Raw genomic sequence first — 27,075 nt, forward strand, 5'->3', positions numbered from 1 at the left:
GAAGGTGCCAGGTTCATCCCCGACATCTCTAGTTAAAGGCTCTGTCATGGGTGATGTGAAAGACCTCTGCCGGAGACCCTGGAGAGCCTCTGCCAGTCTGAGTAGACAATACTGACTTTGATGGGCCAAGAGTCTGATTCAGTATAAGGAAGTTTCCTGTGTTCCTGTGCAAATAAATATAATAAGGAAATAAATAAAGTGAAGTTTTTCTTCTTCTTCAACAGTGTCTGCCAGCGACTGCGACTCTGACAAAAATGCAGAAATACTTTATTATTCTCTGAGCTCTGATTTCAGCATCTCTACTCATGGCATCATCTTCCCAGCGACAGAGTTGGACTACGAGCGCCCTAACCATCTCTACGAGTTTGTTATTATGGCTATAGATAGAGGCGAACCCCCGAGGACCGGGACGGCAACCGTCAGGATTCATGTCTCAAATGTCAATGATGAAGCACCCAGGTTTTCACAGATAATGTAAATATATGTTGTTGGGCTTTTTTACATTGTTTAGCAGTTGCTTGTTCTTGTTTCTGCTTGGCAGTTGTGATGGTTTATGTTGTTGATAAGTCAGCAGCGTTTCTTGAACTCAGCATTTGAAGCAACAGAGAGCACAGCGTAGTGAATAAAACTATGCAAAGAAGCAGGAAGTCATATGAATATATGGAGCTGACCAAGTTGGACTGTTAGTTCGCTAGTTCAGTCATGTGACTGGCAGTGGCTCTTCAAGGTTCTGGGTATGGTTAAAATTAGGATCAGTGGTGGAAAGTGGTCTTAAGCTGCACTGGACTTAGTGTGACCCTGTAGGGCTGGGGTGTCAAACATGCGGCTTGGGGGCCGAATGAGTCCCCTGGAGGGCTGCTATCAGGCCCTTGAGCAACTGGCTATTGGCTTCCTTCTCCCTCTCTCTTACTTCCTTCTGCATCAAAGCTTGCTTTGCCAGACTTGCTCAACAGCACAGGAGCTACAGAGCAAAATCTCTTATTTTCTCCATTGGCTGAGGCTCCTTCCTCTCCTGATCCCTTGGGGAAGAAAGGAAAGAGCCAGAGCTTCCTCTGCCCAGTTCCCTGGATCGTGTGGGAGAGATACAAAGAAAGCACCTTTAAGACCAACAAGTGCTAATGTTTTAGGCATGTTTTAATTTTAAAAAAAAATTACTTGTGTTTGCATCCTTTATAAAGTTTATATCTCTGCTACCTAATCTTAAACAGGTACACACATGGCCTGGCCTGACAAGGTCTTATTTATCTCAGATCTGGCCCTCATAACAAATGAGTTTGAGACCCCTGCTATGGTTTGCAAGCGATAAACAGAGGTGGTTTGTCATTGCCTGCCTTCCTGTAGCAACCCCAGACTTTCTTGGTAGTCTCCCATCCAAGTCTAATCAAGGCCGCCTCTGTTTACTTTCTGAGAGCTGTCAAAACTGGGCTAGCCTGGGCTCTCCAGGTCAGGGCAAAATTGGTTTTAAGGTTCGTTATTCAATTAGGATTTCCTATTTTAATTTAATGCTTGAATTTTGGATCCTTTCATGCGTTTCCATAATCACATTGAGGATTTTTTTTTGTCCCAATAGCTACAAGAGTTTTGTTTCTGAAGATGCGGGTCCCAACACTTTGATCGCCACAGTTCATGCTATAGACCCTGATGGAGATGGTGTCTCTTACAGTATTACTGGGGGGAATCAAAAAGGAAATTTTGTTATTGACCCTCAGAAAGGTAATGGTGACATTTTTCTGCAGCCGCTAGTTGTTACACGACACTCTGTCCAAAGTGCATGAATCCATTTAAATTCTTGGATGTCTCGGACCACTAGCTTCCTTTAGATTGTGTCCTTGGGGCATGTGCTCGCTCTTCTGTCATGTCCTAACACAGTGAATAGAGGCCGATTTCCCACTAGCCTTGCTATGGTCTTAAGCTCCTTTTCCCCCTGCTGTGCTTCTGCCCGATTTTGCATGTGCTGCCTGGGAGCTGCAACTTGCCCTGCCCCTTTCCCAAGTTTCCTCCATGGCTGTACGATTCTCTGGAAACTGGATTTTGATGCCCCGGAGAGAACTTGGGAAAGTGGTGGGGCAAATCGCAGCTCCGAGGCGGCATGTGCAAAATCGGGTGGAAGCACCACAGGAGAAAGGAGCATGAGACTGCAGCAAGGCTAGTGGGGACTGCAGTAGAAACTCTGCTAGGTTCTCTGAGTCATTGGCTTCAGTCCCCCAGAATTCCCTGTAAAAGAAGGAAGTGACTGATGGGAATTTTGATAAAACTGGTAGTTTTTGTGACTTCTTGGCTTTCTCCTTGACCTTGAAGTCTGTTACATCTTGCTGCTTGGTTTTTTATTTTTCCTGTCTGCTCTGTTGTTTCTGTTAAGTTCTTCCAAAGCTTGCTCCTTATTGTGCATACTACCCATCCCCATCTATGTATATGCTCCTTTTCCTGTATACTTCTTGTTTTCCTGAGCCAAGCCTTGCCAGTCATATTTCCCTGATGCCCTTGATCAGGGCTGTAGCCAAGATTTTAAAAGTCAGGGAACTTTTAAAAAAGTTTTTTGGGGGGCACCCTTTCCCATCCACTGCAGGGCTTGTCGCTTCTCAGAAGCTTTCTGGGGTAGGGGCAAAACCTAGAGGCTCTGAATGTGGCCAAGTTGAGGCAGCCAGCCCTAAAACTTTGGAGTCAAGAAGGGACTGCACCGTGTATGCAAACAGGGGGGCTTCCTTCCACCTCCCTCTCCCCCACCCCGGCATTTTGCAGCCAGCAGGACCATCTGTCATCCCCCCCCAGCCCATTCCATACAGCTTCCTCCACCGCCCTCCTCTCCACTTGCTGCTTTTGCTGCAATGCACTGTGCCTTGCTCAGCTCTCCCAGCTCCGGCAGCTACTGCTGCTGCTTCACTGGCTCAGCCATGACAAAAAGAAAAAAGCAGACTGTGCCCTGGAGGGCCCCCCTGGAAGAAGAAGACTGCAGACTTCTCTCTGAATCAGAGACTCAGAGTGACTTACAATCTCCTATATCTTCTCCCCCCACAGCAGACACTCTGTGAGGTGGGTGGGGCTGAGAGGGCTCTCACAGCAGCTGCCCTTTCAAGGACAACTCCTGCCAGAGCTATGACTAACCCAAGGCCATTCCAGCAGCTGCAAGTGGAGGAGCGGGGAATCAAACCCGGTTCTCCCAGATAAGAGTCCGCACACTTAACCACTACACCAAACCCCCTGTGGCTACGGCCCTGCCCTTGATCCTTGTTATGCTGCTTATGCCTGAGGAGGCCCATAAAATTTGGTATCCCCAGCACATACACTTCTTTTGGACAATATTCCACATCTCTGTCTTTGGCAAGTCTGTGTTTGTTAGCAAAGCCTTCTCTGGGAATTTTTAAAAGTTGCACTGCCCATTTAAGCAGAAAGCAAATCAAGGCACTGTTATCTGTTCAGCAGGTAAACTGTTCTGTCATATCTTTCCCCTGCTTTTGAAAAAGACACTCAGCAAAAATCTCCCTAGCTACAAAAAGATATGGAAATTCTGCAGTCTTCTAGCTATTGCCCTGACAGGTTTAGTTGGAAGGATTGTTGATCTTGGTGGTAAGTTAATTTTCCAAGCTAGTGGGTTTAAGATTGTAGCACAAGGTGCCCATTTTTAAAGAGTGCAGCGAATCTCCATCGGGGGAAAAAAACGTTTTCATGCAATCCCGACTAAATTTTGAAAAACTACCCTGAGGTCTCAATCCTTACTTACTTGCCAGCAAGTGAGTTTTTGTATTGAGGATGTCTGTGCTAGAAGTTTCTTGCAGTTCCATGAATATTGATGCAGAAAACCAGAATTGTGTTTGTTTTATGTTAAGAGAGAGGAGAATATAATCTGAGTTTTCTGTAGCATTCTTTTCCCAGCCTTCTTCCAGTGATCTTGGAGCAGCATTCATAGTTTTCTCCTCCATTTTCTCCTCACAACAGCCAGGGATCGTTTTGTAAAAAAAGAGGTGCCAGAGCTCATTAGCACAACTTGTTTGCATATACCACACAGCCCTGACATCACCGGAAGGTGTACTTAATGATATCAGCTCAGCATCTGCCTTAAAATGCTTCTTGAATTATAACTGTCATCATGAAACCTTACTCCCATCCTACTTTTAAAATTACTTTCTCCTGTGTGGCTACAGTGACAGGATGAAGATTTCCATCTGTCTGCTTTATATGTGTTGGTTTTTCCCCCATTTTTTGTGGGAGAAATATTAGAAAATTTGCCAGATCTTAGAGTTCAACAAAATTCTCATGGGGGTTTGAATAATGAAGCCCAGAAGCAGGTATTTTGGAGGGTTTAAGAAAGAAAGAGCACAATAAAATTTAGAGGTTCCAGAGCTCTGCTCCTGTGAACTCCTGCCCAAAATGAGGCCTGACAACCGACCTGTGTGAATTAGATTAGGGAGGGGGGAAGGGTTCCCCAAGATACTGACTCAAGGTCTGTCTGTTTATTTCATGGCTAAGGAAAGATTTGAAATGGGATTTCCTGAAATTGATCTTGTGCATTGTAGTGTGGGACAGCGTCCAGAGGAACTACATTTCCCAAGATTCCCTTGGCCCCCATGAGCATAGGTGGCACCATGGTATAATGGTTAAGAGTGGTGGGCTCTGATCTGGAGAACCAGATTTTATTCCCTGCCCCTCCACGTGAAACCCGTTGCTGGGTGACTTTGGGCCAGTTGCAGGTCTCTCAACCTCACCCTCCAACAGTTCTTTCAGCCTCACCCTCCAACACTTAAGCTTTTTGCTTAATTTATGGTGCAAAGAGAGCAAATTTATGGTGATCCCATAGGGTTTTTTAAGGCAAAAGATGTTCAGAGATGGTTTGCCATTGCCTGAGCCTGGACAGTGTATAGTTTCCCTTGAAGGTGCTTTCTCATCAAGTACTAACCAGGGCTGACCCTGCTTAGCTTCTGAGATCAAGTTAACCTAGGCTATCCAGGTCAGGGTGTTATTTCACAATAACTCTCTGAATTGATAAAATATCTGTTTAAATAATTGGGAATGCTTTGACTTCAGCACATCAAGTAAAAAGGAGCATTTTGAACACAAAATAACTGAGCAGTAACTTTTATTTGGAAGTTACTATGATGATTTTACCATAACTGCGACCCCATTTTTACCCTGGCTTTGTGTGTGCTCTCCTGAGCAAAGGAAGCTAATCAGAAGTTAAAGAAGAAGTCACAGATCTGTCCTCCTCTTCGTTTGATCTGTCTTAGGGGTTCGCTTATCATGAAATTTTAATTTTGGTGCAAATAGTGCTTTTGCAATATTAATGCCCCAGTTCTGAATGCATTTCAGATATGTTCCAGAAAAAGATGCCATCAAATTATTATACGAGGAATTGCTTCAGAAATCTTCTTTAGATTGTGACTTTTCTCCCCTCCTTTATGAGTTTCTTTGTTTTGCAAATACTTAAATAGTGTGACACGATGAACCCAATAATGCAGATGTTAAAGTAAAATTGCCACAAAAATGATTCCATCAGTGCTTCAGCCATTTAATCTTTCTTGTTACATCATTGTGGCTCTGGTTTTGTATGTTGCTTCTGGGCTGCAGATTGAATTTCTCAGTATTGCTTCATGCAATAAGGAACAGAACTGGTGATAGGGCAAAATCTGAAACTGGGGGCAGGTGGGGGACAGATGTTGAAATTTTGGATTCCTCTGACTGCTGGATCCATCTTGGATCAACCCCCCTGAAATATGGGCCAAATATGAATTTGTTTTAGCCCATCATGCTAACCTAAAAATGCTCCCTGTACTCTCCCTGTAGCAAGAGCCCTGTGGCACAGAGTGGTAAAGCTGTAGTACTGCAGTCCTAAGCTCTGCTCAAGACCTGAGTTCGATACTGGCGGAAGCTGGGTTCAGATAGCCGGCTCGAGGTTGACTCAGCCTTCCATCCTTCCAAGGTCGGTAAAATGAGAACCCAGCTTGCTGGGGGGAAAGTGTAGATGACTGGGGAAGGCAATGGCAAACCACCCTTTAAAAAGTCTGCTGTGAAAGCGTTGTGAAAGCCACGTCACCCCAGGGTTGGAAACGACTGGTGCTTGCACAGGGGACTACCTTTATCTTTTTACTCTCCCTGTAGTCTCCCAAACTCACCCAGAGACGAGGAACTTCCAGGATGCAACAGTGTGCCAATCCTGTGGAAATCACGGGAACAGTTGATACCAAAGTTTCCAGCATCCTTGTGTATTACAGTGTGGGACAGTGTCCAGAGGTGCCAGGAACTACATTTCCAAAGATTCCCTTGGCTCCAGTGAGCATAGGTGGCAGAGCGGTGTAATGGTTAAAAGTGGTGGACTCTGATCTGGAAAACTGGGTTTGATTCCCCACTCCTCTACATGAAGACTGCTGGGTGAACTTGGGTCTGTCACAGTTCTCTCAGCGCTCTCCTCCTCACCTACCTCACAAGGTGATTGTTGTGAGGAGAGGGAAGAAAGGTGGTTGTAAGCTTCTTCGAGACTCCTTATGGTAGAGAAAAGCAGGTTATAAAAACCCTCTTTAACACATTCAAGCCCTGCTGCATAAGGTTTTGGAAGTAGTTCCCACCAGCATTCCCTCTAAGCTGAGTTAGTGTGAGCTAGCTCATAGATTTTAAGATTCCAGCTCACACTTAGCTTAGGAAAAATGACCCCAGAGTGCAATAATTTATGCAGTAGCTCACAACTTTAATGCCAGTAGCTCACAGCTTTAATACCAGTAGCTCACAACGTAGAATTTTTGCTCACAAGACTCTGCAGCTTAGAGGGAACATTAGTTCTCAACCATCTCTCACCGCTGCTAGTGGTTGGGGTAAGACCCAGTGGCCTGTTGTGTTCCAGAATCCAGATTATCTTTTGGATGTCCAGCAGAAATTTCCTACCCAAAAATAAGGCAGCACTGAGTGAGCAGTCTTGGAAACAGTCGATTAAAACAAGGTGATATGTCGGGATGAAAATCAAAAGAAATAATCTTGTCTGGTGAAAGAATTGCTTCCGATGAAAAAAAAGACTCTAACCCACAAAAGCTGCTGCCTCAGTAAATCTGTTTTTATCTATAAGGTGCCAAACGCCACTCTGGTTCTCCTTGTAGTAGATGAAACACAATTCCTCTGCTGGAAAAAAAATAAATCCTTGATCTTCAGTTTTCGTTTTTATCTTTTAAGGGGATGGTACTGCATCCTCCCCTCCTTTCTCCCTGTGAGAACTATTTGTCTGCGATATGACTTCATGAACAGCCCCCTCCTTTTCTCTCTGCCCCTGAAACTGTACTGCCTCCTGTTTGAAGATGGCACTGTCAGTGAAATATGCGTGATATCCTGGAATGCCACGGTGAAGCTGAGGCGTGTGTCAGAAAAAAGCAGCTAAGGCAGAGATGTGGCATTTGCAAGGGGAAAGTGAGTGGCGCTTGTCATGTAACAGCAGTCCATTTGCAAATGACACTTTTTATTACATCGGATAAATAATAGAAGTGATGGGTGTCAGTGTAAAAAGAATGATGCTTGTTCACTTCAGCTTTCCATAGAGGGTTAACTTCTGTATTTTTGGGGTTTTGTCAGCACTTATGTGACCCACAGCATACAGCAATCTTTCTGTAGTCTCGGATACGTTGCTCAGAGGCTCCATGGAGTGTTTACCTGTGTGAAGGTAGGCTTGAAATACCACATGCATAGACTTCCACTGTTAGAATAAGAATGTGAGAGTTTATTATTACTGTGTCACCCATCAGCTGCATTCCTGTGCTGAAAACAGCTATTTTTTTTTTCCTGATGAAGCTGCCTGCTTGATGAGAGCCGGTTTGGTGAAGTGCTTAAGCGTGTCAAACTTTAATCTGGAGAACTGGATTTGATTCCCCACTCCTCCACATGAAGACTGCTAGGCGACCTTGAGTCAGCCACAGTTCTCTCAGCCCCACCTACCTCACAAAGTGCCTGTTGTGGGGAGAAGAAGAGAAGGCGATTGTAAGCTGCTCTGAGACTCCTCTGGGTAGTGAAGAGCGGGGCATAAAACCAACTCCTCCTTTCTTTCTGAGCCTCAGGCAAGGAAATGCCTTTCCTACCTCCTATTATCCGAAATCCTTTAACTGAAGGTGCCAGGGGTTGAACCTAGGATGTTGAACACCAAGGGTCCCCTCCCCAATCTTTTTGAGTGAGCAGGCACTTTTGGAATTATGACAGAATGGTGACCACAGTCACAAAATGGCTGCCACAGGAAGTAGAGCCAACCACAGAATGTCAGGGAGTGAGTTTATGTATAACTTTAATAGCACCTCTTCAGAACTTCAGGCAGAAGCTCTGTTTAACAGGAGGCCTTTTAATCTACATGCTGATCAGAAGCCTTGATGGGCAAAGGTCCCAGTTGCTAGCTCAGGCACATCTACGTGCCTTTGTTCCCTTCCCAGATTGTGTGTGTGGTAGATTAAACCAAAGTTGTATCTTTGGCCTTTATGAAATGAGATTTATTTTCCTCAGCGGGGAACTAAGACTCTGGGTTGTTCTTGGGCCTATGGTAGAAAAAGTAAATAGTCTCCTGTTTGGTTATGTGGTATGTTTGTAGATGTTCAGTATTATAGTAATCAAGGGGTGTCCTGAATGTTCATTATCTTTAGATATCTCCCTTGTTGATTTCCTTGTTCTTTCCAGAGAGCTGAGTAATATGGTCAGCAGAGAGGCACAGAACTAAACAATCTTCTTCGTGGTCTCTGTGCTTCACACCCATGGGATAGAGCGCCTGCGCTGATCCCCGAATAGGTATCTGAAAGCCCGGGATTTTTCCGCGCTTGGCGCCAATGGGCATGCGCAGCCGTCCCCAGTATGCATGCTCACCGGCACCAGCGCGGGGATCCCGCCAGTTCCTTTCTGACCGCTACTTAGAGAGATTTGCCTTTCGTGTCCCCGGTCGGTGAGATATCGATTTTTTTGCCTTTATCATTGTATATAGCCCGTTTGTTGTTTTCTTAGCGTAGATAGTTAGTTTAGATAGTAAAAAAAAAAAGGTTTGTGTGTGTGTTTGCTGGACTGCCCTTCGGGGCCTTTCCCCCCGTTTGTTTTCCCCCCAAAGTTTTTTTTCCCTCAGAGGACTCTGAGTGGGTTTTTTGGCGACTGGCGTCTATGGAAAGACGTTGGGGGGTTTTCAAACGCTGCCGCTCTTGTGGGAAGAAGATTGCCCCCCCAGACAGCCATTCTCTGTGTCTTCTCTGCTTGGGTGAAGCGCACCACGTGGAGTCCTGCCCACACTGTCTCTGCTTCTCCAAGCAAACGCGGAAGAACTGGGCGGCGCAGCTTTCGGCGGCTTTAACTGAGTCGGCACTCCGCCCTCAGAAATCGGCATCGACCATGGCAGACACCCCGGCCCCGACGGTCACATCGGCTGATGTGACCCCGATCGTGACCGAAATGCCGATCGAGCGAGGCTCCTCCACAAAACGATCCCATGAAGGATCAGTGGACATGCCCACCAAGAAGCATCGGGATGACTCGGGGACCCGAGCATCCGCTCCGAAGAAGGCCAAGTCCAAGGAGAAGCGGAAGAGGTCCCTATAACAGCGCCCGCCTCACGGTCCCACTGGATCGTTTTTGTATGTGCCGCTTATGGCTACCCCAGCCCCTCTTTCTCCTCAGTTCTTCCTTTCTTAAAACTTTTCCCTCAGGACTATAGAACTCAAAGGGGTGGATATGATATGGATTTCACTCTTCTAGTCTCTTCGGGGTTTTTGCTTTCAGAGGGATATATATAATTCTAATTCATAGGGGACCACAGCAGTTTTGTCGGTTTTCCCAAATTATAGGCACCAGAGAACTTTAACGTAAATCACAGATATTTATTTTAAACACGAAGTCTTAACTGGGGTATGGGAGATATTTACATGGGCTATAAAGTAACTCATGCAGTTAACAAGTTGCTCAGTAACTTCAGGCTTTATAATATCTTTTTCTTTCTCTTAGGTCTCTCAGGTTCACAGTTCCTCTATAAACACTCTCCAACTCTAGCATAGGCTGGCCTCTTGGGTATACTGTGCCAAGTCTCTCAAGTCGACTGGAGCCTCTACTCCCAGCCCTTCAGACTCTTAGACCCACATATATCCCCTCAACCACCTCTCTAGCTCTTAAGAGATGTATATGTGTCTGTGACTGTTCAGGTCTTCACCGTGACTCTTCTGTTAGTCACACACAGCCCCTTGCTGTTTTATAGAGCTAGCAGTGAGCTTTTCTCCTCTCCTCAGCCACTGTCTCAGCTCTCTCAAAGACCACTCTCTCAGCCTCTGACAGACACCAACTCTCTCTGGTTCTGTCAGACACCAACTAACTCTCCTCAGCCGTTAGCTGACAATCTCCCTGAGAGTTCTGAGCACTCTGGCCCCCACCCTCAGGTCACCTGACGCAGGCTCTGTGCGTCTTCAGTTTTCTTGGTTTTCTGTTAACTCATACCTTACTGTCACAGTCCCGCACTCCATCACCTTCTCGCGATGTTTCGGCACCGATGACCTCTGCCGGGGAAGATCCTGGCGTCCCCTTGCCACAGCCCATCGGCATCGAGAGGCAGTACTCAACAGCCCCGACTCTCGATGTCTGAGCAGGAGATTGACCTCACTCAGTGATCCTCATCATCTGGGTTGCGGCGTCGTAGTGGAAGTGGTTTGATCTCCGAAATAGAGGCATCGGCGCCAATGGACCCGTCTACCCCGATGGAACCTAGAGGCAGACAGGAGTTAGAGCCCTCCATGGCAGCACGCCATTTCCCACCGCTACCATCGTGGGAGCAGCGTCAGTGGCCGCCCACCTATCTGTATCCTTACCCTCCATATCAGTGGTTCCCACTGAGGGAGTTTGCGGAGTGGGATCAACAGTCGGAGGCATCCTGCATGTTGAGGCTTTTGCACCATTCCCGAAGACCATCAGCAGAGACATCGGTATTGATCCCTCCGGAGAGGTGCACTGCCCCAGCGGCTGAGACTCATCGGCGGCCATCGACATCGACCCGTTCGCCCATCCGGGAATCGACGCCAATCCTCTCCGAACACTCTGTGCACCCGGGAGTCTTCCTCTTCGGACTCGGAGAGCGGTACTGACACCAAGGAAGGTGCTTTGGAGCCTTCACCAGGGTCCCATACGGCCGAGGATCTTCCTATCTTGCCATTGGAGGATCTGAAGTCCTATGGCGACCTGGTGAAGAGGATGGCAACCTCCCTCTCCCTGCCTGTGACGCAACCACAACCCGTCGTAGATGATAATGTCTTTGACATTATGCAAAGAGACACATCCACAGCAATCGCTTTGCCGGTCACCAAAGTGATTCTGCAGGCAGTCAAGGAGCCCTGGAAGAAGTCAAGGAGCCCTTCTTCGACGCCAGTGTCATCCAGAAGGCTAGACCACATGTACAGGGTCCAGGATATGGGGGCCGAGTTCCTTTTCACCCATCCGAAACTGAACTCAGTGGTCGTCTCTTCTTTCTCCAAAGCACGCAAGGTCCACTCATCCCCACTGGACAAGGAGGGAAAAAAGCTGGACAATATGGGAAGAAAGGTCTACTTCGCAGGGGCCCTAGGAGTAAAGGTATCTAACTATGCAGCTTGCATGGCTAGTTACCAATACTCCGTATGGGAACAACTCACCCCTCTCCTCTCTTCCCTGAGCGAGGACAAAAAGGCTGCTGCTAGGAAGCTGCAGAAAGAAGGCTTTGCTGTGGCCAAGCAACAATTGGCTGCAGCAAAGCACATGGTGGATGTGTCGGCAAAGACCATCACGTCCACTGTGTGCATTCGTCGGCACTCCTGGCTGCGGTCAACAGCCCTGCAGCAAGATACTAGGGTCTTTGTTGAGGACTTACCCTTTGAGGGGGATGGCCTCTTCAGCACTACCACAGACAGTGCGCTGCAGGAAATAGATAAGAGCCTGAAGACCTCCAGGAACCTGGGTGTGCAGGCCACCTCCAGGGCTCCCAAGGCGAAGCAGTGGCACAAACCGTGGGTCAAGAAGCCTTATCAAAAGTTCTCGCCCGAACAGCAATGGCGACCTCGCTCCACGCAGCCTAACAGACCATCGTACTCAGGCAACAACAGGAACCGTTATGGTTCTCAGGCCACTGGCAAATCCAAGGGTGCTCACCCTCAAAAGCAGGGCCTTTGATTTTCTCGTGGCACGCGTCATCGTCCCTACTGGTTCAACATCTATCCGCCTCCGCCCTTTCCTACCTGCCTGGGAGTTGATCTCTACAGACAGGTGGGTTTTGTCCATCATAGAAGAGGGCTACAAAATAGAGTTTGCTCAGATTCTGAACCAATTTGTGGTGATCACCACTCCCCCTTCCCCACCTCTGCTGGCGGAGGTGAGCAACCTCCTACAGAAACAAGCCATAGAAAGAGTTCCGATGGAGGCCAGGATGGGAGGTTTTTACTCTCGCTACTGCCTGGTCCCCAAGAGGGATGGGGGCTTAAGACCAATTATGGATCTTCGGAATTTGAACAAATTTATTCTGTACCAGAAGTTCAGAATGTCCACGCTGCAAACAATCCTGCCCCTCATCAATCAAGGGGACTGGATGGCGACCCTGGACCTCAAGGATGCCTACTTCCACGTCAGCATCCATCCGGCATTCAGGCGTTTCCTCCGGTTTGCAGTGGGTTCCCAACACTTCCAGTTCAAAGCCCTTCCGTTCGGCCTGTCCACTGCACCTCAGGTGTATACGAAGATGATGAGCGTTGTGGCTGCCCACCTCCGTCTCCAGGGAGTTGTCGTTTTTCCATACATTGACAACTGGCTCCTTGTGGCGAAGTCGAGGGAAAGTTTGTCAACGCACATTGCCATCACTCTACGTCTTCTCGACACCTTGGGGTTGCAGGTCAGTTTGGAGAAATCTCACCTTACTCCTTCAAGGACAGTGCAGTTCATAGGGGCTTTGCTGGATATGAACCAGCATCGTGCATACCTGCCTCCGCAGAAAGCGAGGGACATTATCGGTCTGGTACGATTGCTACAGAGGCGAAAGTGGGGCACAGCGCAGCAGCTTCAGCGGATGCTGGGGCTGATGGCAGCGACAACAAGCGTGCTACTTTTCGTGAAACTGAGGATGAGAGGCCTACAGTTGTGGTTTCTCTGCCAGTTTCGCCCACTCAGAGACTCACCTCGAAAGAGGTTCATCATCCCATCTGGGACTCTTCAGACGCTACAGTGGTGGGAGTCAGAGAACAACATCTGTCAGGGAGCTCCCTTGCATCTCCCGACTCCTACTGTGACTATCACAACTTAGAGGTTTGGTTGCCCACTTTTTTCCCTGCACCTTCCTCGGATGCGGAACGTAGATTGCATGCTTTGGACGTAAAGCGTGCTCTGCTGTTTTATTTGAACCGTTCAAAGATTTTTCGCAAGGACAAGCAGCTTTTTGTTTCATATGTTGCTCCCAAGTTAGGTTCCAGGATTTTGTCTCAGAGACTCTCAGAATGGCTTACTGAGACTATTAAACTTTGTTATTTGTTGGCAAAGAAGCCGTTACTTGGGCCTGTTCTTGGACACTCCACAAGAGCGATGGCTACGTCAGTGGCGTTCCTGAAAGGCGTGTCCCTGGCTGATGTCTGCAAGGCTGCCACCTGGTCTTCTCCGCATGCCTTCATGAAGCACTATGCACTGGACATGCATGCTCAGCAGAGGACTCGGTTGGGAACTGCAGTGCTGCAAGCTATTTCTTCTGGTTGACCGTCTTCCCTCCTCCAGGTATGTCTTGCTTGCTAATCTCCCATGGGTGTGAAGCACAGAGACCACAAAGAAGATAGACAGGTTGCTTACCTGTAACTGTAGATCTTCGAGTGGTCATCTGTGCATTCACACTACCCGCCCTCCTTCCCCACTGCTGACGGTCTCCCTCCAGTAGGGGCTTCCAGCGGTCAGGAAGGAACTGGCGGGATCCCCGCGCTGGCGCCGGTGAGCATGCGTACTGGGACGCCTGCATATGCCCATTGCCGCCGAGCGCGGAAAAATCCCGGGCTTTTCAGATACCGATTCGGGGATCGGCGCAGGCGCTCTATCCCATGGGTGTGAATGCACAGATGACCACTCGAAGATCTACAGTTACAGGTAAACAACCTGTCTATACGTATCTCTTTGCCCTGGAGGTGGAGGGTGACATTTTCGTATGCTGTTTCATACTTAAAACCTTCCCCCTATTGTTCCTCGTATATATAGGGAAATAATGCATCAGTGAGAAGGTTGGAGTTTTATTCGTTGATGTGATGTGATGACTTCCTTGGTGTGAGGAGAGTTTGCTTTCTGAAAAAATGGGGGGGGGGAATGTTCAGGCATGTGAGTCTTCTACTTTCAGCCAAATTGGCCACGTCTAGCAACTGTTTCCAGCCTGTGGTTCTGTTGAATTCTCATCTGGAGTATAAAATGTCACTTCTTTTATAGTCCCAATGTTTAGGGGAAGAAGAGCTCTGATTGTAAAAAGCTTGAGTTGATACACTAAAATATAGATTATAACTGATACACCAGCTTGAGTTGATACACCAAAATATAGATTATAACTGTCTGCATTTGTTTCTGCTTTTTTATTCCTCCTTTCCTTGAAAAATCCCAAGGCAGCATATATGGCTCTTATTCCTTCTTATCCTCTCAACTACCCTGTCAGGCTGAGAGAAGCATAAACCATCCCAGGGGACTCCATGGCCAAGCAGAGATTTGAACCTGTATTTTCTTGGCCCTCACCCAACTCTTCATAACTTACAACTGCAAATAGAAGAAGAACACATTTAGACTGATAATGAAAACACAGTCCCTTACCTTTTACAGGCTTAATCCGTCTCCGCTCAAGTCCACCCCCTAAGCTTCAAGGACCAGAGTACGTACTTAATGTTACAGCTATCGATGACAACATCTCTGGGGGACCGCGCTTGCTTTCTAGCACCGCTTTGGTCATTGTGCACGTTGATGATGTCAACAATAATAAGCCAGTATTTCAGAAGGTAACTATGCTGTCCTGAACTGTGTTAAAGGTCTGGAGAGCATCGCTTGAATTGCCAGTGTGTTTCAGCTCGTTGGGAATTTATCTGCACTTTCCTTGCCAGGATATATACATGGAGCAAAAATCAAAGAGTTGTGCATCCAGCATGACCAACTTAAATTGATATTTCTTCCTGCATGTTCCTGTGAAGGCCATTCAGCATCACTATGGCAGCTTTGGAAGCATAGGTTTTATTTGATTGGCTGGACTACTCTAGAAGAGTTCCCAATCAACTACAACCGATTCCATTAAATTTTGCTGTCCCCAAGCCAGCTTGAGTTGACACCTCTGTGTGGTGAACCAACAGCACAATCAACACATCTTGAAATTCTAACAAAGTGACAGAAACGATTGGCCCCGAGTAACTGTTGCAATTATGTATGGTATCCCCCTTAATAATTTCTCTGTCTTGTCCATTCGGAGTTCTGAAAGGAAAGGTGGAATTGTTTTTCAGGCTAAATTGGTGTGATCTCACTTATTAGGTGACGTTGAGTTACTTGTTAAAGCAATTCCTAGCATAGGGTGGTTTTGAGATTTTTTGGATTTCAACAGGAACTCAAGAGATCCTGCGGCCTTTAGAGAATAATTATTTTCATTGTGGTGCTAGTAGTTATAAGCTACTACAGACATGAAAGCTGCCTTCTACTAAGTCAAGCCATCGGTCTGTCAAAGTCAATACTGTCAGTCCTTGTCTACTCTGACTGGCAGTGGCTCTCAAGGGTCTAAGGCAGAGGTCTTTCACATCAGCCATTACTTGATCCTTTTAGCTAGAGATGCTGGGGATCTACATGCAAATCTGGTACTCTGCTGAGCCACAGCTTTTGCTCTGCCAGTTATCCTGCTACTGACTAATATGGCTAGATTTGTGGGATACCAGCATTCCACCTTCATTTCATATGTTAGAAAGTTTGGTTGCACCATTAAAACATCCTTCAAAGATGGAAAGAAAATAGGAAAAAATCTGTCGCTGCCACTTGACAGAGATGGTGGAGAGTAACCCTCTCATTTTTGAAGCATTTTTTTTATTTTACTGTTGGTTTCAGCCCTTGGTCCCAGAGAATGGCATCACATGTCAAATCGTATTTAAGTGTATTTTATGTCCTTTTGCCAGTGTCAGCATTACCGAGAACACGCTTCTGTGCTAGAGAACCAGCCTGTGGGAACGTTTGTGTTGCAAGTAGAGGCGACAGACGCAGATGAAGGCGCCAACGGCAGGGTGAAATACGGCTTGATGCACAGAGATGGTGCCCTTCCTTCATTTAATATTCACCCCGACACAGGCAAGGCCAACTTTTGGATTGCGGCTTTACTGGCACTAGGGTAAATGAAAGAGGCAACTGAGAGCTCCTAAATGCTCTCCCAGCTGAGTCTTGCTTAGACTACATTTGCAGTGGCACTTTATTTGTGGTGGCACTTTATTGATCATTTGTATGGTCTTCTGAGTTTGTGTTGCAGGTGCTTATTTTATTATAATCCTTATAACAGCCATGTAAATGTACTTATTTAGAAAAACAATTATGCGGACTCTTTTCTGGAAGCCTGACAGAAGTTGCTTACTAAATAGAAACAAAACATTAAAAGTTACTTATTAAATCCCAGCATTAAAAACTCATCCACAGCATAAAATATATATATATCATAAAAACATAGATCACTGAGCAGTTTAAAATAACAGTTTCCAGACCAAAAACACACTAGAGTGGTGTTAAAAGACCTGCCCCTTAATTAAATGCCTGAGTGTACAGAAGAGATCAGTGTAGAAACATTCCATGAGTGAGGTGCCACTACTAAAAAAGTCGTGTCTGCCTTCTGAAGGCCAGAGCACAGAGAGCAGGGCCTTTGAGGTAGATCTCAACTGGCGGGCTGGGAGGAAATGGTCAGTATTAGATCAGTGTTATCATCCTGTTGTTAACGGCACTCAGACAAAGATGGAGTGGCTTATCTAAGGCCACCCAAATAGATTTGCAGTATGAGTTGAACCTGAGAAGCTCTTTATTTGTAATTCACATTGCAGTCCATAGCAGGGTTGCTCCACTCTAAAGTCATTCAATGTCAGTGGGCTTGGGAGTGAAGTAATGCCGCCCAGGGCTTTTGGCTGCTATCATGGCACCAGCTCCCCTTCTTTCTCTGCAGAATTGACTGTTTGCATTTAATCATGGGCAGTTTGTGAAATTTTAGCTGGACGATCAAGGGATAGTTCCTTGTGGAATGTTTTGCATGAACCATTGTGGAAGATTCTGGAGTAGAACGTAACAGCAGAAATAGTTGGTCAGAATGCTCTTTGTGGGGGAGAAAGCAGCATTGTTCATGTTCCTTGACATTACTGAAGGGGGAAAAGAAGCTGACGTTTCTCCTCGCAGTATGAGAGCAAAATAAAGAGGGATAGCATTTTTTAAATCTCCATTAAAGTGGATCTGCCAGCAGGACAGAATATATAGGAAAATTGCTGCTGCATGAAAATGTGGATGAGAGCAAAATTGGCTAAGAAACTGAACTGAGAACAGAAAGTTCCAACTCTTGCCTTTGTCATCGGAGGCTTTGAATGAACCATTATCTCTACAATGTGAAGGTGATAATACTGACCTGAATTACAGGGTTGTTTTAAGTAATGCTGGACACAAACCTAAAAAGGGCTGTTTGGTTCGGGGCAGCCCATGAACCAGACCCTGAACTGACTCGACCCAAATGGGCCCCATCTGAACCAGTCTGGCAAGTTCAGTTCTTCCTTTCTCCTACCCGTGGCTTTCCCACCACTGGGAAAAAGGGGGAGGGGACTGTCCTGAAAGGAACTTCTTCCACCTTTCTCCCGGCTGTGGCTTGCTGGGGTCAAGAGAAAAGGACTGGGGACTGCCTTGGAAGAAGAAGACCATAGATTTATACCCCGCCCTTCTGTCTGAAACATAGTCTCAGGGGAGCTTAAAGTCTCCTTTATCTTCTTCCCCCACAACAGACACCCTGTGAGGTAGATAGGGTGGAAAGAGCTCTCCCAGAAGCTGCCCTTTCAAGGACAGCTCTGTGATAGCTATGGCTGACCCAAGGCCATTCGAGCAGCTGCAAGTGGAGCAGTGGGGAATCAAACCCGGTTCTCCCAGATAAGAGCCTGTGCACTTAACCATTATACCAAACTGGCTCTCCCTCCCTTTCTTTCAGCCAAGATCACTGGAGCCAGGAGATAGGGGGCTGGTATTGTCTGGGAGGGGGCTTCTTTTAACCCTTTGGTTTTGCTCCCTTCCCCTTTGAAGCAGCGGGAAGCAAAAACAAAGAGTTAATGGCTACCAGATTTAAATGGCTACCAGCCATTTAACAATTAAGTTTTGCTTCAAAGGGGGGGGGGGTGCAAATCTGAAGGGTGCAGTGGCTCACAGCCATTTAAACCTTGCAGATGAGCTGCTCAGATGTTAGGTTTAAATGACTGTGAGCCATTTTGCCCTTTGGTTTTATTCCCCTCCTCAAAGGGAGCGGGAGTAAAACTGATATGTTAAATGGTTGCCAGTCAGCCATTTAAACTTAACAACTGAGTGGTGGACCCTGGACCACTCTGCTGCTAGGTTTAAATAACTGACTCCAAACAGCCAAACCGAACTGGCCAAACATCTGGTAAATGTTTGCGGGAGTTGCCTATCCCAAACATTAGTTCCCAGGCTCTGAACTGGCCTATATTTGGCTCAAATTTTGGCTTTGAGTTTGTGCCCATTTCTAGTTATAAGGGTTATAGAGAGGATGCGCATAAAGGGTAGTCCGAATGCCCAGAAAACTTAATATTTATTAGATAAGAACAGGGATGGAATTCTAGCAGGAGCTCCTTTGCATATTAGGCCACACACCCCTGATGTAGCCAATCCTCGAAGAGCTTACAAGGAAGACTCCAAAGAAGAAGGCAATGGCAAACCACCTCCTCTTCTCGCTTACCTTGAAAGCCCCTTGCTGGGTTTGCCATAAGTCATTTGTGACCTGATGACACACACAGTTCTTACATCCCTGCTTTTACCATGTGTTGATTTGAAGCAATAGAACAAAGTTGGAGTCCAGTGCCACCTTTAAGACCAACAAAGTTTTATTCAAAATGTCAGTTTTCATGTTCTAATGAAGTGTGCTTTTACCACATGAAAGCTTACATTTTGAATAAAACTTTGTTGGACTCCAACTTTGTTCTAAATGATTCAGTTTTCCTTTAAGAATATGAACCTTCAGTCTTTCCTGTAGATGAGGAGATTGCAGAGCTGGGTTTTGGAACAGCCTAGCCGCAGGTGAGAAGATTGTACATGCGTTTTTACACTGATGGGTTTTCAATGAGTTTTGCTTTTGTACTTCCTCCAGACCGTGTTACCTGGAAACTATAATGGGAGACAGTGGACCAGTCCTTGCTCAAATTTCATTATTTTTGTCTGCAATCTTGTTTCCAGGCCTCTTGACAACGCTTCAGGTATTTGATCGAGAAAAGCAGCGAGAATATCCTATCACCGTGACAGCGACAGACCAGGCTGCAGAACCTCTCATTGGGATTTGCCAGATCAACGTTCTCATCTTGGACGTAAACGATAACAGCCCTCGATTTGAAAACACCCACTATGAATGTAATTGCGAATCATTGGATAACGTTTCAGTTCCCTGAGTGTGAGCTTATCTGATGTCTATGCTTTTTTTTGTTTTGCATGACTGTTTCGGTTTGTGGTTTTGTTTTAAGTTGTTGTCCCAACAGCTGATGGAAATAATGTGTAAAGATGGTGTTGGGGGAAGGTGAGAGGGAGAAGCCATGCTGCAAAAGACTGGTTCACAAATACAGTTTGGTCAGTTTCAGCATTTGTGGGATGTGTGAATGATCCAGTACAGATCAAATACGTTGTTGTGTAGCTTGGTGCAGGCGAGGTGGCAACAGAAGTTCTTTCCTTCTTTGTTCTTTCCTACTTTCTCCTCCATCTTTATTTTCAGTTCCTACTCTTCCCCTTTTCCTCTCAATATCTAATGCTGAGTGGTCTAGTTTGCCCATCAACGGATTATGGTGTCCCATATGAGACAAAGATCTAAACATTGACAGTGAAACAAACTTTTTTTCTGTCAAGTCACAGCTGATTTATGGTGACCTCACTGGGTTTTCAAGGCAAGAAACATTCAGAGGTGGTTTGCCATTGCTTGCCTCTGCGTAGCAACCCTAGTATTCTCATCCAAATACTAAGCAGGGCCGATTCTGCTTAGTTTCTAAGATCTGATAAGATTGGGATAGCCTGGTCGGGACAAAATGAACTACTACATCTGTTAAAACGCAACATCTAAGATTGTCAGTTGATCACACACACCCCTCCCTTCTTGCCTTTCTTTGTTTCTTTTAAAAGAGGTTTGATATGCCAAAATTAGCTAGCAGAGTTTTTGATTGACGATTTTCAGCTGATAATTGGTCTGGCTCAAACTGCCATTAAAGGATGGTTTGAAAATTGAGAAGCTTTTTAATTACAAACTGTTGATAGATGTGATGATTTATGTGGAACTTTAAAAAAAAAAAGCCTAATTACTAGCTTTGTGATCTCAGGATTAAGAGATGATTTTAATTTCCCCCCCATCAGCTAAATCAAGGGATCATCACAGAGTTGTCTCCTTCAGTGGCAAATAAACAAAGCGAAACTGTATCTGTTTAGGGTTGCCTAACTTAAGGTGGGGCCTGCAGATATTCCAGAATCACAACTGGTCTCCAGACTATATGGATCAGTTCCCCTGGAGCAAATGCCCACTTTGGTGGGTGGACTCCACCTTCCAGCCTCAACCTTGGAGGGCAGTCCAGAAGGATACCACGATCTATGGCGGGGTGGCCAGGCTGCTGCTCAGGAGCCACATGTGTCTTTTGCACACGTATAGTGTGGCTCTTGAAGTCCCCACTGCCCCATCGGCCGGCTTGGAGAAGACTTTTCTCTCATTAAAACACTTCTCCTAGCCAAGCCAGCCAGCAGCATGACTAATGCATTTAAAGTTAAAATTGCTTTCTTTCCATCTTTCTCTCCCCCTATTTTTCCTTCCTTCCTTCCTTCCTTCCTTCCTTCCTTCCTTCCTTCCTTCCTTCCTTCCTTCCTTCCTTCCTTCCTTCCTTCCTTCCTTCCTTCCTTCCTTCCTTCCTTCCTTCCTTCCTTCCTTCCTTCCTTCCTTCCTTCCTTCCTTCCTTCCTTCCTTCCCTCCCTCCTCTCAAAAATCTATCATTTATTCTGTGTGGCTCTTACATTAAGCAACCCCAATCTATGGCATCAAGAGCTGCTGAGAGATCCCAGAGAATTAACAGGATCTCATTCCCCCTGTCCATCTCCCAGTGCAGGTCATCCACCAGGGCCACCAAGACCATTTCAATTCCATAACCAGGCTTGAAACAAAACAATTCACTTCATTCAAAGATCTCTGAAGTTGGCCAACCACAGAATGCAGATTGTCGATAGAATTACCCAAGTTGTGGGTCAGATTGATGTGTGAGAGATTCAATAAAATTATTCATTTTAAAACTAACTCAGCATGCGTTTTGAAATCCTGTATAATGTAAAGGTGTTTTGCTTTGCCTGCACTACCTCTCTGCTGATGATAGAATTCTTCCCTGAATGGACATGAAGGCATGCCCATCACACAATAACTCATTCATAAAATATATGAATAGAATCTCAGTTCTATGCACTCTTAGGGACATTTCTGTTTCCCTCAATAGAAAAAGCAGCTCCATCCGATGTGCATGAACCTGCCTCATCTCCATTGAAGTAAATAGGAATCCTGTTTCTGGCATTGCTTTGTATAATTAAAGCTCACACGGAGTTTTGCACTGGCATAGTTCAAGTACGAAAGCAGTTCCATTGTGTTCCTAAATTCACAGGCCATACCTACATCCTTTCCATTTCCTCAGGCTTTGCCAGGCAGAGCGCTCGCTATCAAAATGTGTATTGATCTTAAAGAATACCATCTTGGCTGCGCACTTAAGAAAATAACAGTCCTGTAACTCTTGGATTCTGTGACAAAAGGCTGGTACAAATACAAGCTGTTTCTGATCTCAGCCATGATTATATGACTAGCAGTGCAATTCTAGGAAGAGTTACACCTTTCAAAGTCCATTGAAGTCAGTGAGTTTAGAAGGGTGTAATTCTGCCTAGGATTGCTGTGCCGCATTGAGCCGTGGATTCATCGCTACCTTTCCTTCTATTAATGCCCCTTTTTACCCCACAGCTGAAGGTTACATTGGCACTAAAAATAACAGTAGTTAGCTAGAACAAAGTTACAGTCCAGTGCCACTAACAAAGTTTTATTCAAGATATGGGCTTTCATGTGCACACACACTTGCTCAGAGCATGTGTGCACACGAAAGCTCACACCTTGAATAAAACTTTGTTGGTGCCACTGGATTCTAACTTTGTTCTGTTGCTTCAGATCAACATGGCTACTCACCTGGATTATAGTGAGCTTGGATCTTCACCTTAACCAAGATTTCAACCCACAGAGCAGGTTTTGGTACTGTTGCAGGAAAAAGGCATACGTGAGAAGTCAGGAACGAATGGAGGGTTGGAACTATGTAATTCAGCTCCCTCAGATATTTGCAGTGGCCCAGGATGCAGAACACAGTGGTGATGGGAAGCACTGTCAAGTTTTCAAGGCAAGAGATGATTATATGACTAGCAGTGCAATTCTAGGAAGAGTTACACCTTTCAAAGTCCATTGAAGTCAGTGAGTTTAGAAGGGTTTGCCTTGCCTGCCTCCACAGAGCAACCCTGGGCTTCCTTGGTGGTCTCCCATCCAAATACTAACTAGGCTTGACCCTACTTAGCTTCCATGATCGGGCTAACCTGGGCCATCCAAGTCAGGGTAAAGAACAGAGACCAATTTCCCACTAGCCTTATGCTGCTCTCGTGCTCCTCTTCTCAGTGGGGCTTCTGTTGGATTTCACACTATCTGCCCTGGGTCTGTAACTAGCTTTGCCTTTTTCACACAGCAAACAGAAATTGGTTTTTAGAGGATCTTGTTTGCTGCGTGAAAGAGGCAGAGACAGTTACAGCTCTGGGGCAGATCGTGTGAAATCTGACGGAAGCTTCGTGGAGAAGAGGAGAGTGAGAGCGGCATAAGGCTAGTGGGAAATCGGCCAGAGTGTACATCTGTCATTCATGTCCAATCTTGAAATGTTGTCTTCCACATTAGATGGTGCCATAATGCTAATAACAGTGTCCAATCTACACTCCTAGATTTCCTGAGAGAGGATGCAGCTGTTGGGACGAGCTTCCTTCGTGTCGCAGCCCATGATGATGACTACGGCTCGAATGCTGCCATTACATATTATGCAGCTGGTGGGAAAATGAAATACTTCCAGGTTAATCCTACCACTGGCTGGGTTTATGTAAGCCAGCCCATATTGCAGGTATAGAGCGTGCAGCCTTTTAAATGTATGTGTTGCCAATGTCTGCTGATGGTGTCAATTACCAATAGATACAGCAGGACACCAAGTACAGTAATGGGTGGCTTGAGCAGGGGTCGTTTTGCAGAAAAATAGGTGGTGGAGCTCATCCAGGAATTGTTATGTAGCTGCACCTACTATTCAGTGGACAAGGTGGGAAGGAGGAGGTGGAACTCTCAGAAAGTTTCAGGAGCTGTGCTTCTGTGTGCTCCCGCTGAATCCGAGGCCTGGGCTTGAGCATCTTGGAGCTCTGCTTGTAATCTGGTTGGTGTCTTCTAGTTGAGCACTGATTCTTCTTGAATGAGTTGGTTCATGTTCCCCCTCATGGTTACATCTGACCTTGTTACATCTGCCTTGGTGGAAGTGATCCAAGAGATCTCTGGTCATAACCAGGAGATGGGAATGGAATGGAGTTCCTCCCCCCCCTCCAAAAAAGTCCAACATTTCCCTGTGATTCTTTAACTAGACCTCTCCCAGTTCTGTAAACGATATAAATTATCTACAGGGCAAGTTTGTGTATTCGTAAGTGGTGTCACAGACTTGGGAAGTTTGGGCTTTTTGCAAAATGTAGAATATGTTATGGAAGTTGGAAAAGGAGGAACTGGAAAGCAATCAATGTTGTGATAGGTATTAGCAGAAACTTTTTTGTAGAAAAAGCCCAGCAGGAACTCATTTGCATATTAGGCCGCACCCCCTGATGCAACCATTGTTTCGCACAGGGCTTTTTGTAGAAAAAACCCAACTCATTTGCATATTAGGCCACACTTTCTGACACCAAGCCTGCCAGAACTGTGTTCTCGTGCATTTCTGTTAAAAAAAAAAAAGCCCTGGGTATTGGAAGGAAGTTGGAAATCTGACACCAGGCTTAAAATGGGCAGTGGTTGTCCTAACAAAGTTCACATGTAAACATGTGCTTGTTGCAGTTATTCTTTAACTGTGTGTGGGAGTGTGCTGAGTTGGATGCAACTCCAGTTCTGTGACTATTGTAGATGCTATTCTCCAGCTGTGGTACCTCATGTAGCATCTTCCCTATTTCTTTGTCATCCCTTGCCTCTTAAAAGAGAGGACTGGGGGGGGAGGGTGTGGGAGGGGAAGATATGCCCAGTGAGTCCAGTTCCATTTGCAGCTTTCTGACTTCTGCCTGCTGTGCATTAATCTATAATACATCAGGTTTGAAGCAACCCATGGACATAAAATGCAGTTTCCATCTGCGTATCTCTCTGTGAGCACTGTCGTGGAGGTCCTTAGCTGCCCTGTCTGTCTCTTGCAATTCTCGCTGCTGCACGACAGTGGCCAGAAATCACCACTCACTGCTGGTAGCTGCCTCCAACTTGCTGCTGTTTTTCATAACTTAATGCAGGCAAGGAAAGGTTCTTAACGTCAGTATTTATTCTTCTGCCCTTCTTACAGCCCCTGCTTTGCTTTCTGCTCTGTCTTTCTTCGTCCATTCCACTCTGCTTTTCCTCCCACCTCAGTATAGAGGGCGCTAGTCTCCCGACAACAGACTGCAGGATCCCTAATGGAACAGACTTCTAAACTTCAGCATTGAAATAATTTGCCAAACAAACTCGGTGCAGCTTTTCAGCAAAGAGCGTAAGCACATCTGCTGAGAAGCTTTTCGGTCTCCCAACAGATGGGCTATATAACAGGAGGACTTTCCACCTGCAGAGGAAGAAGAATAATTGATTACCTAATCTTATTCCTCCTATAAAAGGAATCCAGCCCAAAATAAAAATAAAAAGGCTGAAAAGTACATAGCAAAATTCAGAAGCCCTGTAGCCATGGTATAAGTAGCAGTAGAGATGTTTTACCATTAAGAATCAATTCTAAGTAGATACTTTCTTTTTTGACTCAGAAGTCATTCATAACTGAAGAAATCATAGCAACGGATGGAGGAAACAGGAGCAGTAAGGCTGAGGTTAGAATTACAGTCACCAGTACGAAAAACCAGCCCCCTCGGTGGGAAAGGGACAGTTACGAAGTTGTCATTCCAGAAAACACAACAAGAGATACCTCCATTGTGGTAAGTTTGGGGTCTTTCTAGTAATAGAAAATTATACTTAAATCTCCCCACCTGGCATAAAACTGTTTCTTTTTATCCCCACAAGAGAGGAAAAATACATTCTCCTTCTGTTCTTTCTGAAACCGTATGCATTTAAAGCCTCATCACTGGATGTTTTTGGTTCCCGCTAAAATTCTAGACTAGAGCAAGCAGCCTTTTGCATTTTGGAGGCCTCAGATTTGTACCTAGAATGGACTAGAATGGTCACCCTTGGGCTAGAATCTGGGAGACCTTGGTTTGAATCTCCACTCTCCCATAGAAGCGCACCAGATGACCTCAGCCTATCATACACTCTCAGCTCAACTTACTTCACAGAGTTGTTGTGAGGATAAAATGGAGAGAATGATGTAAACCATTTTGGATCCCCATTGGGGAGAATGGTGGTGTATAAATTAAGTAAACAAATAAACAAAATAGTTCTTCAGTCTCTCTCAGAGTCTGATATCCCTTAACTTCAGGTACAAATCTGAGGCATCCAAAATGAAAAAGGCTGCTTGCTGGTGAGCTTCTATGACAAAGTGGAGATTTAAATCAGGGTCTTCCAGATTCTAGTCCAGGGGTGGCCATTCTAGTCCACCTGTGGCTCTTTCACACTTATTGTCTGGCCCTTGAAACCCCCACCGCCCCTCTGATTGGCTTGGAAAAGACATTTCTCTCTTTAAATCACTTCACCAAGCTTTAAATGGAGAATGCATGTAAAGTTAAAGTTGCTTTCTCCCTCCCGCCCTCCCTCTTGTGGCTCTCAAACATCTGATGTTTATTCTATGTGGCTCTTACATTAAACAACTTTGGCCAGTCCTATCCTAGTCCAACACTTAATCCACTACACCACACTAGGTCTCAAACCTGTTTACCGACCTATTGCCAGTCATGGTTAACAATACTGAGTCAGATGTTCCATCCACCTAGCAAGAGAAAGGGGAACTTTTTAGTTTTTGGCTTTTTCACAAGTGATTGTTTTGAAGCAGTGGTGAATACGACTTTTGATTTCTGTGAATGTTCTGAACCACACAGACAATTAAAGCCACGTCTCTCCTTGGTGACCCGCGTATAACTTACAATCTAGAAGAGGGGCTCGTTCCAGAGACCAACATGCCAGTCAGATTCTACTTGACACCAAACAGAGAGGATGGCTCTGCATCTATCCTTGTAGCCGAACCTTTGGATTATGAAACTACCAAGACCTTTTTGTTGAAAGTCCGGGCCCAGAATGTTGCCGCGGCACCGTTAGCAGCATTCGCAACAGTCTACGTTAATGTAACAGGTGGGTGATGTTGTTATAATGGTTCAACATTAAACTTTATTTATTGCAATAATAGATCAGCCAAGATTGATACACAGTTACCCGCACATTTACATACAGTAAAATTTCAAACCCTTGTAATAGGCTGATTTCAGTAGTATACAGACATCGTTAATAAAAAGGCTGAACCAGCTGCTTCCTTGTTAAACATGCTGAAGTGCTAAATTTGGCCTCTGTAAAGCTAGTCAATCCGAGAGGAGGAGAGAAATAGAACATTCATTAAGTCTGCCTGGAAAATTTGATAAAATTGGAGTTAGAGACCAAATGTCTAATAGGCAGTGCTGTAACACATGGTCAGCTATTTCAACAGTGTCCATTTGTCAAGAACATACATGTTGAGG

At 45.6% G+C, this 27,075-nt stretch overlaps 1 protein-coding gene across 1 annotated transcript in view; it reads left to right on the forward strand.

The window, feature by feature from the left end:
- The window catches only part of LOC132582446 (neural-cadherin-like), a 165,350-nt gene that overhangs the window by 57,813 nt on the left and 80,462 nt on the right, over positions 1–27,075 (forward strand). Inside the window, exons 6-13 of the mRNA XM_060254019.1 lie at positions 225–474; positions 1,571–1,713; positions 14,761–14,933; positions 16,083–16,251; positions 19,375–19,545; positions 23,161–23,333; positions 25,225–25,392; positions 26,446–26,695. Of these exons, the coding sequence (XP_060110002.1) occupies positions 225–474; positions 1,571–1,713; positions 14,761–14,933; positions 16,083–16,251; positions 19,375–19,545; positions 23,161–23,333; positions 25,225–25,392; positions 26,446–26,695 (1,497 nt within the window). The remainder of the gene's footprint in view (positions 1–224; positions 475–1,570; positions 1,714–14,760; positions 14,934–16,082; positions 16,252–19,374; positions 19,546–23,160; positions 23,334–25,224; positions 25,393–26,445; positions 26,696–27,075) is intronic.

Source organism: Heteronotia binoei, chromosome 14, assembly GCF_032191835.1.
Source record: "Heteronotia binoei isolate CCM8104 ecotype False Entrance Well chromosome 14, APGP_CSIRO_Hbin_v1, whole genome shotgun sequence".
NCBI lineage: Eukaryota > Metazoa > Chordata > Lepidosauria > Squamata > Gekkonidae > Heteronotia > Heteronotia binoei.